General features: G+C 36.7%; 2 protein-coding genes across 2 annotated transcripts in view; one reads left to right on the forward strand and one right to left on the reverse strand.

Annotated features, from left to right (window-relative positions):
• The window catches only part of cast (calpastatin), a 36,211-nt gene extending 30,554 nt beyond the window's left edge, over positions 1–5,657 (forward strand). The window contains 17 exon segments of the mRNA XM_025060064.1: positions 1–111; positions 620–731; positions 808–983; positions 1,201–1,269; positions 1,364–1,465; positions 1,567–1,683; positions 1,762–1,872; positions 1,978–2,040; positions 2,134–2,241; positions 2,420–2,527; positions 2,621–2,713; positions 2,963–3,004; positions 3,083–3,223; positions 3,301–3,387; positions 3,853–3,882; positions 4,149–4,252; positions 4,820–5,657. Coding sequence (XP_024915832.1) covers positions 1–111; positions 620–731; positions 808–983; positions 1,201–1,269; positions 1,364–1,465; positions 1,567–1,683; positions 1,762–1,872; positions 1,978–2,040; positions 2,134–2,241; positions 2,420–2,527; positions 2,621–2,713; positions 2,963–3,004; positions 3,083–3,223; positions 3,301–3,387; positions 3,853–3,882; positions 4,149–4,238 — 1,560 coding nt within the window. The 3' untranslated portion in view covers positions 4,239–4,252; positions 4,820–5,657.
• Positions 5,658–6,327: 670 nt separating this feature from the next.
• Positions 6,328–11,422, reverse strand: cd8a (CD8a molecule). Its single transcript, XM_025059869.1, has 6 exons — positions 10,941–11,422; positions 9,321–9,644; positions 9,138–9,239; positions 7,826–7,933; positions 7,638–7,677; positions 6,328–7,296 (listed from the first exon to the last, which is right to left on the reverse strand). The coding sequence occupies exons 1-6, from the start codon at positions 11,005–11,007 to the stop codon at positions 7,245–7,247; spliced, it is 693 nt and encodes a 230-aa protein (XP_024915637.1). The 5' UTR covers positions 11,008–11,422; the 3' UTR covers positions 6,328–7,244.
• Between the last annotated feature and the right edge of the window lie 2,727 nt (positions 11,423–14,149).

The following is a 14,149-nucleotide window of genomic DNA, read 5'->3' on the forward strand; positions in this document are numbered from 1 at the left end:
AAACTGAAAGAAGAGGAGGGGGTTCGTGTAGGAGAGAGGGAGGACACACTTCCTCCAGAATACAGGTTTGATAAGGAGAAACTGGAGAAGCTGCCTGCTCCTAAACCAGAGGTGAGACTGGGGCCAACTGTAACTGATCAAAACATTTTATTCTTGTCTAACTTAACTAACCAAGAAGGATAGTTGTTGGTGGAATGCAGATGTACAGGACATCATACATAAGAAGAGGGACAGTCAGGAAAACTGTCAGGCTAGGTGAGAGGCTGAGACGAGGGACCATGATGAGTTGTATGAAAGGTTGGACGGTTAAAAAGGTTTTGTACTGGTTAGCTAAACAGAGAAAAGAGCTGAAAAGAACATTTCAGCAGGTCAGGTTGGTTAAGGATAGTGAGGGAAATGTACTAGTTAGTGGAGAGAGTGTGCTGAGAAGATGGAAAGAGTAGTACAATAGATTAATCAGAAAGTACAGGGAGTTAGTAAGTAGAAGGTGAGGGCAGATTTGAGGAGAATGAAGTGTGGAAAGGTTATTGGTCCAGATGACATACCTAATCTCACTGATCCTCTTTGAGCAGTAATGTTAAAACTTAATCTAAAGTGAATGTACTGTATTCTTCGACAGCCTCCTATGAACACGGGTGATGCTCTGGATATTTTATCTGGAGACTTTGTGAGCTCCTCTGCAGCTCCTACTGTCCAGGCTCCTGTGGTACAGCCCCCAGCTCTTCCTGAACCAAATTTGTGACCATACTTTATCTTGTACCAGACAAAATGTTGTCATTCAAAATCTGCCTTGTGATGTCTGTGTGCAGGAAAAGGTTCCTCCCATCGCTGTATGCCCTGCTCCTCCCATCGCTGTGTGCCCTCCTCATCCCATCTGTTATTTTCCTGCTCCGACTCCTCTTCCCACTTGTCCTGTTGAGGAACCAGTTCTAAAGACATCTGATGACTTTTCTCTGGAGGATGTTCTATCATCCACTGCTCAGGTACGGACCAACAAGCTCAAAGTCAAACTCTGATTAATGGAAAGCTTTGTCTTTGATGGAAACGTTTGTACACTTTCTAAAAAAGAAGTTGAAACTGTAATATATTTAGGAATTGAAGACCCAGTTTTGTGTATAAACTTGTTCAGTGTTTCCCAACCTTTTGCGGTTTACATTAGAAAAACCCCTTGTGTGTAATTCTCTCTGCTGTCTGCTGCAGAAAGTTGAATTTTCAGCCCCCCCTGCTGATAAGAAAGACATCACAGATTCCAAACCAAAGGTAGATGGGGTCAGTGTTTTCTTTTCTTTGTCCTTGTTACAGTCCTTATTCACTTTGTCTGAAACACAAATATTTGAAGATCAATGTTTCCTCCTGTCTTCAGGCTGACATGTCTCTGGATGCTCTCAGTGCTCTTGGGGATACTTTGCCCACAGATTTGCCAAAACCTGAACTCCCCAAACTCAGACCTGAGGACATTGTGTCTGTACGTAACAAAACTTCAGAGGAACAGAAATCCTGTTGTATCATTCATTGATTTTATTTCTGAATTTATCTCTAATTTCATGTTTTCTCCTCTTGTCCAAGGAAAACAAACTGAAAGAAGAGGAGGGGGTTCGTGTAGGAGAGAGGGAGGACACACTTCCTCCAGAATACAGGTTTGATAAGGAGAAACTGGAGAAGCTGCCTGCTCCTAAACCAGAGGTGAGACTGGGACTGAAACTTGAAGAGGACTTCTGCAGGAGTTCTGAAATAATGACTGATTCTTCACTTCTCCTGCAGCCCAAGATGGACACAGTCGAAGCTCTGGACATTCTGTCTGGAGACTTTGTGAGCCCCTCTGCAGCTCCTACTGTCCAGGCTCCTGTGGACAAAGCCTCAGCTTCTACACAGGTACAGCAGGCTGTGGAGCTGCTGTTAGAGTAACAAATAGTTACTGCTGTGATTTAATTCAAAAGAACCCTGATGGTTTACTTTTTTTCCCTCTTTTAACTGCAGGCCTGCACCGCAGCTGAAAAGGTGAAAGCTCCTCTGGTCACCCCTGTACGTCTTCCAGCAGAGGTAAATCTGTGCAGCTGTAGTGTTAAAACCCTATTATGATACTTGATGGCTGCAAAGTTTTCTCACTGTACGGCTGATTTGTCTGTTCCTCAGACTCCTGCAGATTCTGCTCTGGATGTCTTAGCAGGAGACTTTGTAGCTTCTACTGCAGCTCCGACTGTGAAGTCTGCTGTCTGTGCTCCCAGTGAAACAGATCAACAGGTCAGTGAGTGTAAAAGGACCTTGTCTATTTTGTGTTTTGTTTGATCGTTATTGACATAGATGTTACAAAAACTGTTTTTCCTGTGTGACCACAGCTGTGGACTTCACTCTTCAAGTGTAATGTTGTTACAGCTCACTTTAAAAATCCATCTTCATGTTTGCTTGTTTGTCTGTTCAGCTGGCAGCAGGAGCTGACAGCGCTCTGGACGCTTTGTCTGACACGTTGATGGACATCACACCTGCTCCTCATCAGCCACCAGCAGTCCCTCCTAAAGATGTCGTCAAGGTGGACAGAAAGATCCAAGAGCAGAGAAGTTTTGTCGTAGTCTCATGTTTTTTCACAGAAAACTATAATGTCTTCCATTTTGACATTCTACAGGAGAAGGATATCATGGAGGAGAAGTTGATAAAGATGGGCGAGAGAGATGACACACTTCCTCCAGAGTACCGGCCCACTGAAGAAGACCTGAAGGTAGAATAACACTCTGAAAATTTCGTAAAGTGGATGGATTTTATTTTTTGGACAATAAACAGCTGATTTCTAGGATCTGGCAACAATGATTTTTACCGTTACTGCTGAATATTACCATAGGTCACTGTCTGTCTGAATGCTCTGATTTTAGGGGAGAATGCAGTTTTACCAAAATAGAAAAATAGAAAATCCAGTAAAAACTGTTGTTGGCCACATTAAGGACATTTAAATATTTATTTTCTTTTACAGAAATTGGAGGAAGATAAGACAAAAGAGCCCAAAACACCAACGGTGAGTGAGGTGAGACAATCAAGGGGACAACATGCTATGAACTGCTGCAGAGACAGTGCATTTTCTTTCATTTCACAGAATACCATGGATGACAACAAAGCCCTGGACTTGCTGTCCAGTGATTTTTCTGCTGCTCTTCCGCCCTCAGCTGCACCAGTCACTGCAGCTGCAGACACTGTAAAGCTGGAGCCTCCTGTACTGGACTCAGAGCCACTGAAGGTATAAAAAAAGTTTAAATTCTATTCAACAGTGAACAATGGAGTAGTTGTTTCTAACTGATGGACTCATCTTTCTAGCCAATGGCTGCTCCAGTTCTGGACTCCCTGGCTGAAACACTTCTCCCAGCAGCCCTAGAGTCAAAGCCAAAAGCAGAGAAACCAAAGGTAACGACTGCCTGCGACTTAGGTGTACAGTAAACTCTAGTTAATCCTAATATTAAGTCTAACTTTGTTGTCATCTCTGTTGACCTGTGGGGTTTGGGCCTTAATCAGAGCAGAGAGGAAAATACTGTGTAGTCAGTGTAACCTGTATTGTCCAGAGGACCATGTGTGTTATGTTCAAACCATGCTCTATGCTGAGCCTTTCCATGACCCCAGATGAACAAATGTGACTCAAACATACGGCTCACATTCTGGGTAAGACGACGTGACGAACCAGTGATGGTTTAAGCTTTAGAAGTGGAGAGCAGCGTTTTCATACTGGGATACCAGAATTAGGGCTCTAAACCTAACCCTAACCTTTTCAGTCCAAAACAGGCCTGAGGCTGAACTGGGAAACTGAAATGTGTTGTCTGGTCAGTGTTGAGCGCTGGTCAGAGACATTTAAACAAGTTGTCTATGTTGTTACAGGGCACCAGAAAGTCAAAGTCAAAGTCTAAAGTAAGCAAACGTCTGCTGCATGTAGACCTGAAGCCGGCTGAGGAATGAGTGTGTTTAACTGAGCTGAAGCTCAAATCTGAAATCAGAATCAATGACGGCCGTCTGATCGTGCTTATAGCACACAGTTGCATGTCAAGCACTCTCCTCTCTGCTTCATTTTGCTCATAATCTCATCAAATCTGTGCAGTGATTACGTTAAGAGCTGGCGCTTCTGCTCTTTGTTTTGCCCTCGAGGATCTTCTTAAAAGTTCAACCTTCTGTTTCAGAAGCAGCAGAGAGAGGAGCCGCCGTCTGCCACTGATGAGCTATCATCTCAGCTAGTCTCAGACATTGTGCCAAAGTCTGCAACAAGCTAGACCACTGAAGTGAGGTCAGTTCTACTGGTGTGAGCTGCTGTCAAACCTTTATTCATAATATGAAATGACTGTTGGAATACATGTTAGATTCAGTTATTGGTTTCTAATAATTTACTACAAACAATTTACTAGTCAACAGAATAGATTGTTTATTATTTACTTTATCTTTACAAAGTGAAATTTGATTTTAGCTGATAATTAGATTTTATTTTGGAAATATTCAATATTTATCAAAAAACTGTTAAAAAAAACAAGAGTATATGGGCTAATATAATAAGCAAATAAAATAGAATAGCTAAAATACCAAACAGACATAATGTGAAAAAATTTCACTGTTGATTATCTTAAAATCAAATGTAATTATAACATAACTTTATGTATTATATGTAATTTTTTCAAATAAATAGCAACATAATTGTTACATTAGGGCTAATAAGAGACTAAAAAATGTATTCATAAAAAGTCATGTCATTTTCAAGTAGGGAAATTCTTATTCTCAGTGGTAAATTGGTTTAAAGAAATGAAAGAAATAAATAACAGACCAAACCTGAGGACTGATCTGTGATCTTATGTGATTTTAGGTTGTCACTGCAGTTTGTACTTGAGGCCACAGGAGAGCACCAGCGAGAGAGCTGCACTCTGGATAATGATTCGGTTTTTCTAAATAGCTGAGAACGTGTACTGGACTTAAACCTGCCCCAGCACTCCACCTGCTTACATTACACACAGATACAAACACACGCCTCGTCCGTGTCAGGACTTTTTCACTGGCCATTTTTTATTTTGACTTCCTGACCACAATCGTATTTGTAACTAAAACCAAACCCTAATCCCTAAGTCTAACTTCAAATTTCTTTCATAAATACAGTCTTTACACTAACTAATAACTCTGAAGGTTTCAGTAGGACCAGGTTTTGGTCTCCACTGGGACAAGTGGCCCCAAAACGTTTGTTTATAGCTGTGTTGATTCTCGCACACGTCAATTCACAGACACCTTTCTTTCTCATATATTCAAGGATACGGAGTTTTTGGTTTATGATTTGAATGTTTTGAAATTGTATTGATATTAGAACAGTGATGAGACAAAGAAGAAAACTACAGGTATGGAGAGAGAGAGTGAAATGGCAAACTGTCTGTACCTACGCAGGGATATTCTAGTCCTGATGTCCACTCAAAGCACTTTACACTACAGGTTGGCTCGTCTCTGGGGCAACCTGTAAACTACCAAGCCTGGAATTTATCCCACAACCCTCCAGTTGTATGACAGCTGCACTGCCTGCTGATCCACAGCCACTGCCTGATTTAATATTAAAATGTTCGTGGTGTCGTTCATCAAGAATCCCATGAACAAAAATCTGTGGTTAGCAAATTTTAAAAAAAAGTAGATGCTTAACAAAGATTGAATTTGAAAAACAAAATTAAAAAAACATTATTATCATGTATTTTAAAGAATTTATTAATGAAAGTAAAACAGCAGCCCCGCAGTTACTGAAGGCTTGAAGGAAGTGTCCTTTAAAGGTTTTTGAAACAACTTTTAACTCCAAGCCGGAGTCATGTGTTTAAGGTTCTTTTAAAGGTGTTGGACTAATACGTGCCACACAATCAGTACTTCTGTAAGATTATAAAACAAAATATTTGACCATTGTGTTACTTTCAAGGTTAGAAGGTCAACTTGACAAATTCGTAGCTAAAGTTTCCACTAATTGATCTCAAACTGTTGTTTTCTTAAATACTGTTGCAGGATTAGAGATGGTTTCACACTGAGTTGTTTCAAAGATCAGTGGCTGATCTGTACAGACGTTGACAAAAGATAGTGGAGATGATTCTTACAAACAGAGAGGGAGAGGCTGCTAACTGTAGAGTGGAGGTATACGCTGAAGGGGAAAGAGAGAGAGAGAGAGAACTTTGATGCATCTAAACTTCAAAGCATGCTACAGGAAGAAAGGAAGGTGTTTGATGTTGAGTCTGACAGTTTTTCCACCTTCACACTAATGTGGGACAGAGAGTTTGTGTCCTGCTGCTGAGGGGTCACATGGACGTATGTTTGGGTGTAAGTATTGGGATGTTTGTGCAATTTTCATGTAGACACGCAGAAATCTTTTCTTTTTTCTTTTTTTTCTTCATTTTGAATCACTATGTGGTCAAATGTTAAGACACTAGTATTCAGCTTGTTTGTTTTTTGGACTGCTCATCGTTTACATAATTAAATATGTGGAGAGTTTTTCCAAAGGCAAATCTGCTTTACTGTGTGTCTGAGCGCTTCTTTTTTATATAAGTGTCTTCCTCACTGCAGAGAAACATCCTTTTGAGAAAAGAGTCATTTTGTCTGTTTGACCAACTTTTTAAACCAACTCGTGGGTGTAGTTCACGTATACTATCGTAATTCTTTTGAAGTATGTAAGCCTAAAGTATAGTGTTCTAACATTACATTCAAAAACAAATAAAATATGGTCATGTGATAATTTTCTAATTAAAAATAACATGTTTACGACAGAGTACATCATTTAGAACTACAATATAAATAGTTTTAAACCAATGTAAGAAGGGAGTCTTAGAATTATGACAGCAAAATTCATAGAATCACAAGGAATTTATTAAAATACAAGATATGAGGACGATGTTTTAATTATGCAGAAAATAATTCAAAGAATTACAAAAGAAAAGAAAGTCATAAATGTCTGAAAACTAAATTATTTATTGATTATTCAGTGAAATTACTTTAATATTTCACAAGACTGTACCATGGTATTAGATGATATTCTATTAACTCAAAGCATAAAGTTTCCTTATTTGAATAAAAGAAAATGATGATATCAAAACACTGGCCAACAGAAATTAAGTTAAACCTGAAAACTTGAACAAAAAAAGTTAAGTATTTACAGTAATAAGAATTACTAATTACAAGAATAAAAAAAACTTCTGTGGAAGGGATTAGACAAATGTAAAATGACATCAATGAAGCCAACACTGTAAAGTGATTCCAGGTGAGTGAGTCTGACCCTCGTGTTAATGGCGTGGGTTGGTCATCATCTGTTTTTCAGGAAGCATCTGCCGTGGTCTGCAAAAGGCAAAAAGAAAGAAAGAAAGAAAAGGTTTAAAAAAATTAAACTTAATGCATTTTTTTGAAGGCCAAAAATATTCAACAACGTTAAACAGTGTTTTTCCCAATTGCATTTCTGCAGAGCTAGAACCTTCTAAACACCTTTGTTTTTACTAAGAATTTTCACTTTCTTTAGTCAAATATTTATTATTTAAATAAAGTGGAAAAATACCTGAATACTTACCTAAAAATACTTTTATATTTTTCTCACTGTACAGGATGCATACTTTTCTGTTTTATCACTCACAGTGTAGGAAAAGAGAAGAAAAAAAATGAGGCAAGTTTAGCAAAAGATCGACCTTTTCTTGTGGTGGTGCGGGCATCTGCGTGTCCTCATATCTGCAAGGTAAGAAATTGTACGAGATCAAATTTATTTATTTTTAAATGTAAAAGTAGAAATTAATAAGTGAAAACACACTAAGGAAATATATATATTTATTATTTAGTTTTTTTATGAAATGTTTTCGTTATGGAACAGTGCACTTACGGTTGCAGTAGAGGATGGTGATGATGAGGAGGAGTATGAAGAGACCACAGGTTCCAGCCAGTGAACCCAGAATTATTGGAGGGCACTCCAGGAACAGAGAGGTCTCCTCTACAGAGGAGGGTCTCGTTAGAACATTTGAAGTTGAAATTGAAGTGTTTATAACACTGCATTGTCCACTACTGCATTAATAGGCACTTCAAAAGCAAAGATTTTTAAAAAATGCAACCTCAACTTTGTATCACATTTATAGGGAAGATTAAAACTCAAAAATTCAAATTGGAGATACTGTAATGTCTGAAAAACAAAACCTTTGATAAAAAATGTTTTAATTGATCAAAATCTGTTGTTAAAAAACTAAGTTAAAGCATTCAAAAAAAAAAAGCTTAGATTTCAACGAACAGTTTAAACACCTTTATATAATAACAGTTCCGCATAAAAAATGCTATAATTGTATAATCCAAAAACGTATTAAGTTGGCCAAAAATATCCAATGTCATCAGAGAGAGGTCAAAAACTGCAGCAAAAAGAGTGCGTTAGTCACCGCAGATCCTAGTGGCATATGTTCAATAAATATAATTAGAGTACAATTGTATCACAACCATAACAAAACCCGACGATAACTAAAATTTGTGCTGCATAAAAATTTGTAACACCAAAAAGTGACAGAAACAACTACAATGTCAGCTAAAAAGTAGTCCATTAGTCACGATGTTTTAACGAAAATACAGCTAAAGCATCCATAATTTAAACTAAGACAAGTAACCTTGTAAATTGAAGCCAAAATGTTTTAAATAGTTTAATTTCTTTTAATGATTTATTACTGAAAACTATATCAAAGTTAACCTCAAACATTAAAAAAAAAAAAAAAAGCAAAAAGTGGCGCAAAACCTGTCCAGAGCGTCTGGCTTTACGGCCGACATAACCCTGAGCAGGATTATGAGGATGAGTGTATGAATGATGAATCATAATTATTTAATTCATTCATATGAATTAATTGCCCCAGAAATGATCTTTTAAAAAATGTAAAGAAAAAGAGGGCACAAGAGCGATGAAAAAACAGCCCCCGTTGACAAACACGCGTTTCTTCCCTTATGTCGCCACAAAAAACTGTTAAAAGGAAGTCAGAAACAAAAAATGTCAGAGGAAAAATATGATCTGTGACAGATAACTGATTGTGTTATTTATAGATAAATCTAACGATCATTCCTAGTGTCATCAAAGTAGAACTGAGACAATTACAGGAACCAAACCAATCAACTGATTCAGACCAGTCTCGGAAAATTGGAACGTAAGCTGCAGTTCTGCCTGTTACCTCTGGGGCTCTCACAAACACAGGCGGTGGTTGTGGCTGGTAGATTCGGTGGAGCTGTTCTGGCCACCATTACAGACGTTACTTCTTCAACCTTTTTCTTCACTAAAACAGGAACCAAAGAGACATCAGTGACATTAAAACCCTTCGTGGAGTTTAAGCGAATCACCAGAACAATGATCCCACCTCCACTCAGTCTGGTCACTCGGCCAAACTTCAGCTCGTTGCTCTTAAGGCCCGCACAGCCGTAAACACCGGCGTCTTCTTTAGCTTTGAACGAATTCAGTGTGAGGACATTTTTGTTCATGTTTGTCACACCGAAACTAGTAGACAGGGCTGTCGGCGTGGCCTTCCTAACGCCATCTTTGGAAAAAGACCCAATGTACTCCATGCCAGAATTATCCAAAACTCGGAACCAGATGACCATGGTTCCCACCTCAGAAGGTTCACATTGGATTTCAACTCTATCTCCCTCTCTCACCTCTTTGTTGCTGACCACTGCAGGTATGTCTGGAACAGATTTAACGAAACAAAGGCAGTGATATAAATTTGAATCCACTACAAAAAACAAAAAACAAAAAAAACCCGGCACTGAAACAGAAATAAAGGAACACAAATAAAACAACGGAAAACAAACGGTTGACGTCCTGAGCAAAAGCGAAGAAAAAGACTTAATGTTCAAACTGCAGTAAAGTAGTCGTTTAACTTTGAGCCAAATGCTTTTCCTGTGAGAAGGCATATGACTTTATCAAAAAAGAAAATAAAAGACGCCAAGCTAACCAGGGGGAAGCAAGAAGTTACTTTAAAAAATATTTTAAAATGTTTTAAAACAACAATAACTTGTTCTCCAATTAGACAGAAACAGTTTAAATCTTACTAAGGCAAAATGTAAGTTTAGGTTTTTTGTTAATGTCATTCCAATCACAGGCCTAAATTCTAAATTATAGGCATTTAAAAAAATTGATTATTTAAATTTCAGGAACATTACTCCACTATTTCTTTACTGAAATAGAACTGCAGAACTTGCTCTTTACAATTAAAATAGAAAAACTGGGGCAGCCTACTAATATATATATATATATATACATATATATATATATATATATATTAAAGTAAGAATTTTAGGTCAAGTGTCCAGTTTTTGTTGTTGTTTTTTTTTAATCTGGCTAAAAACACAGCACCCTGAATTTGTGACAGTTAAATGATAACGTAAAAAGAAAGTACATATTTCCTCCAAGCAGTTGGTATGATGGCTCGAATAACACATTTTCTTAACCATATGTTTTACTATAGCAAATCATTAAAAAAAACAAAAAAACCCCAGAAAGATTGTTTGTGTAGGCTAAACATTCTGTTGTGAGGTTTTGGAGACTAAAATTTGGAAAAACCTGCCAGCGGTATAGAAAATGTAAATGTTTATAATAAATTGTATGAACATTTATAGTACTTTCACTTCACTTTCACTTCGCTTTAACTGTAACAAAACACTATGAAGTCACTGATCTGGGTTTTAAAAGTGTAGGTATTTGATCATCAAAAACATTAATTAAATTGTCAAAAATGAAATTGAACAGTTTGGTGGCTGAAAAAACATATGCTCCTATAACACAGTATACAGAGGGCTTCTACCTGAAAATGATATTAGTATTCATTTGACAGTTTACAAGATAGTTTTTTTTTAACAATCATATGTGCTAATAATGTTAATATCAATGACAAGGACTATTTTCCAAACTCTGAATAAGAAAACAATAGGAGAAAAGAAAACATTACAGCTGCTGAAAGACAGAGAACACATGGACTTACTCTGATAAAAGAACAGAATCAGCAGAATGACCTGGATCTGCATCTGATTTTGGTCCATTTTTAACATCACAAAAAAGACAAAAGGTATTAAACGAGTGGTTGTGGTGGTGTTCCGAGTTTGCTGAGAGATAATTCAGTTAGATATCAAACCACGCCCCACCTGCAACCTTCTTCTCTGACAAATGAGATCATTGCTGCTGCTGCTGCTGCTTGCAGGGTCGTAGTCTGCATAAATGTTTTGAAGTTGTGCCCACCCAAGTTCACACATGCTCTCTGATATAAAGATTTCATGAGTGGAAAAAACCCAGCAACACCTACAACCTACAAGATACTAGTACCTAAAATCCAGCCACATACTAAAGGCCTACAGATTAAATTACCCAGAAAGTTCCCCATAGATAATCAATTAGAAGATAATAGTTTTTTGAGTATGAACCTTATTCCAATTTTTAAAACTAAATTTAGAGCAACCAAAAACAAAAAAGTAATCAGACAGATTTGCAGCAGCAGACAGACAGATGACAAAGACTCACCTTTCCCATTGCCATGATGTTCATCATCATGAAAGGTTAGTTCAGTCCAGTGCTTCTCAAAGAGTGGGGCGGTCCCCACCAGTGGGCAACAGAAACATGACAGGTGGGACCCATCATACGGGAGTAATTCACAAGTTTCAAGTGATGATGTCACAAGTTTACCTTTATTTTCTCTTTTTGAACTTTGTGTTATTAGATGTTATTGATTGTGATTCTTTACAAAATATGACATTACTTGGTGTTAGTGGAGAACCACTGGTTTAGTCCAGTTCCTAGCTCCCTGTAGTTGCTTACAGTTCCAACCACAACACCATTGCCCTGATGTTGCCCTGAATTTCTCCATTCTGGGATCAAGAGGTTCATAAAAATAAAATGTTTATAGTTAATTTTTTTTTCTTTTTGGTACGTCATAACAGTAATATGTTATACTAATAATTTCCTGAAAAAGCCTCAAAAATGAATAAAAATGCACTAATCTGCTTTAAAATACATAGATAATATACTAATATTTTCTAATAATAGTCTTAAAAAAATTTAGATTTCAAAGATTAAACAATGTTTGCATCACCATCTGTCAGAATAATTTTAACACTAACCCTTTTTATTTTTTAAACCTGTCCTCCAGCTTATAGGTTGTAACATGATTTTTCAATATATAAGTTTTAACCATCAATCTTTCTTTCTCAGTAATATAAAACAGTGTGTTCTTCTAACAGAGAAGTATGACAACTCTGTGGACATCCAGACCTTTGGGTTTCAATCCCCTCATTTGAAATTTGAGTTGATCCTTTTTGCTTCAGGTGCCAGACCAGAGTGTTTGTCCAGTTTCAACGAGGAGTGCCGGCAGCTCATGGAGGCCTGTTAGAATGTTGACCCATCCCAGAGACCCCTGCAGAAAATCGTAGAGCCCAGTCTACAAAGCAACATGGTCTGGCTCTGCAATTTCATCTCTGAACAGAAGAGCAGCAGCAGTCAAGAGGACTCCAACTGAAAAAGGTGCAGAACAACTCATGTGTGTATGTGTGTGAAGGAGATTCAAGCTTGTCTTGTATTTATATAGAATAGTGGTGATTTGGGTGATTTTTGAAATATTCATATAAAATACTTTTTGGACTTTTAAACACAAAATATTCACTTGGCAGCATGTTTTAGGACATAATCTTGCATTTTAGTGCATTTTGGGGACTTTTCAGTGATTTTTGAAATATTCATACAAAATACTTTTTGGACCCCTCACTCATGGTTTTGGATGATTATATTATATATATTATATTTCAAAATATCACCACTGTCACGAAAAAATCCAAAAAAATAAAAAGTCCCCGAAATGCCTTAATGCCTTAAAAATCCAACAAAATAAAAAGTCCCAGAAATGCCTTAAAATGCAAGATTAGGTACTAAAACATGCTGCCAATTGATTATTTTGTGTTTCAAAGTCCAAAAAGTATTTTTCATGAATATTTCTTAAAATGCCTTAAAATGCAAGATTAGGTCCTAAAACATGCTCCCATGGGATTATTTTGTGTTTAAAACTCCAAAAAATATTTTATATGAATATTTCAAAAATCACCCAAAACATGCCTTACTATAGCCTTACCATCGTGAAAAAATCCATAAAAAATAAAAAGTCCCCGAAATGCCTTAATGCCTTAAAAATCCAACAAAATAAAAAGTCCCAGAAATGCCTTAAAATGCAAGATTAGGTACTAAAACATGCTGCCAAGTGATTATTTTGTGTTTAAAACTATAAAAAATATTTTATCTGAATATTTCAAAATATCACCAAAAACATGCCTTACTATAGCCTTACCATCGTGAAAAAATCCATAAAAAATAAAAAGTCCCCGAAATGCCTTAAAATGCAATATTATATCCTAAAACATGCTGCCAAGTGAATATTTTGTGTTTAAAACTCCAAAAAATATTTTATATGAATATTTCAAAAATCACCCAAAACATGCCTTACTATAGCCTTACCAACGTGAAAAAATCCAAAAAAAAAAAAGTCCCCGAAATGCACTAAAATGCAAGATTAGGTCCTAAAACATGCTCCCATGGGATTATTTTGTGTTTAAAACTCCAAAACGTATTTTTTATGAATATTTCAAAAATCACCCAAAACATGCCTTACCATCGTGAAAAAATCCAAAAAAATAAAAAGTCCCCGAAATGCCTTAATGCCTTAAAAATCCAACAAAATAAAAAGTCCCAGAAATGCCTTAAAATGCAAGATTAGGTCCTAAAACATGCTGCCAAGTGATTATTTTGTGTTTTAAAGTCCAAAAAGTATTTTTCATGAATATTTCTTAAAATGCCTTAAAATGCAAGATTAGGTCCTAAAACATGCTGCCAAGTGATTATTTTGTGTTTAAAACTATAAAAAATATTTTATCTGAATATTTCAAAATATCACCAAAAACATGCCTTACTATAGCCTTACCATCGTGAAAAAATCCATAAAAAATAAAAAGTCCCCGAAATGCCTTAAAATGCAAGATTAGGTCCTAAAACATGCTGCCAAGTGATTATTTTGTGTTTAAAACTCCAAAACGTATTTTTTATGAATATTTCAAAAATCACCCAAAACATGCCTTACCATCGTGAAAAAATCCAAAAAAATAAAAAGTCCCCGAAATGCCTTAATGCCTTAAAAATCCAAGAAAATAAAAAGTCCCA

Source organism: Cynoglossus semilaevis, chromosome 11 (genome assembly GCF_000523025.1).
Source record: "Cynoglossus semilaevis isolate Cse_v1.0 chromosome 11, Cse_v1.0, whole genome shotgun sequence".
In the NCBI taxonomy this organism is placed as follows: domain Eukaryota; kingdom Metazoa; phylum Chordata; class Actinopteri; order Pleuronectiformes; family Cynoglossidae; genus Cynoglossus; species Cynoglossus semilaevis.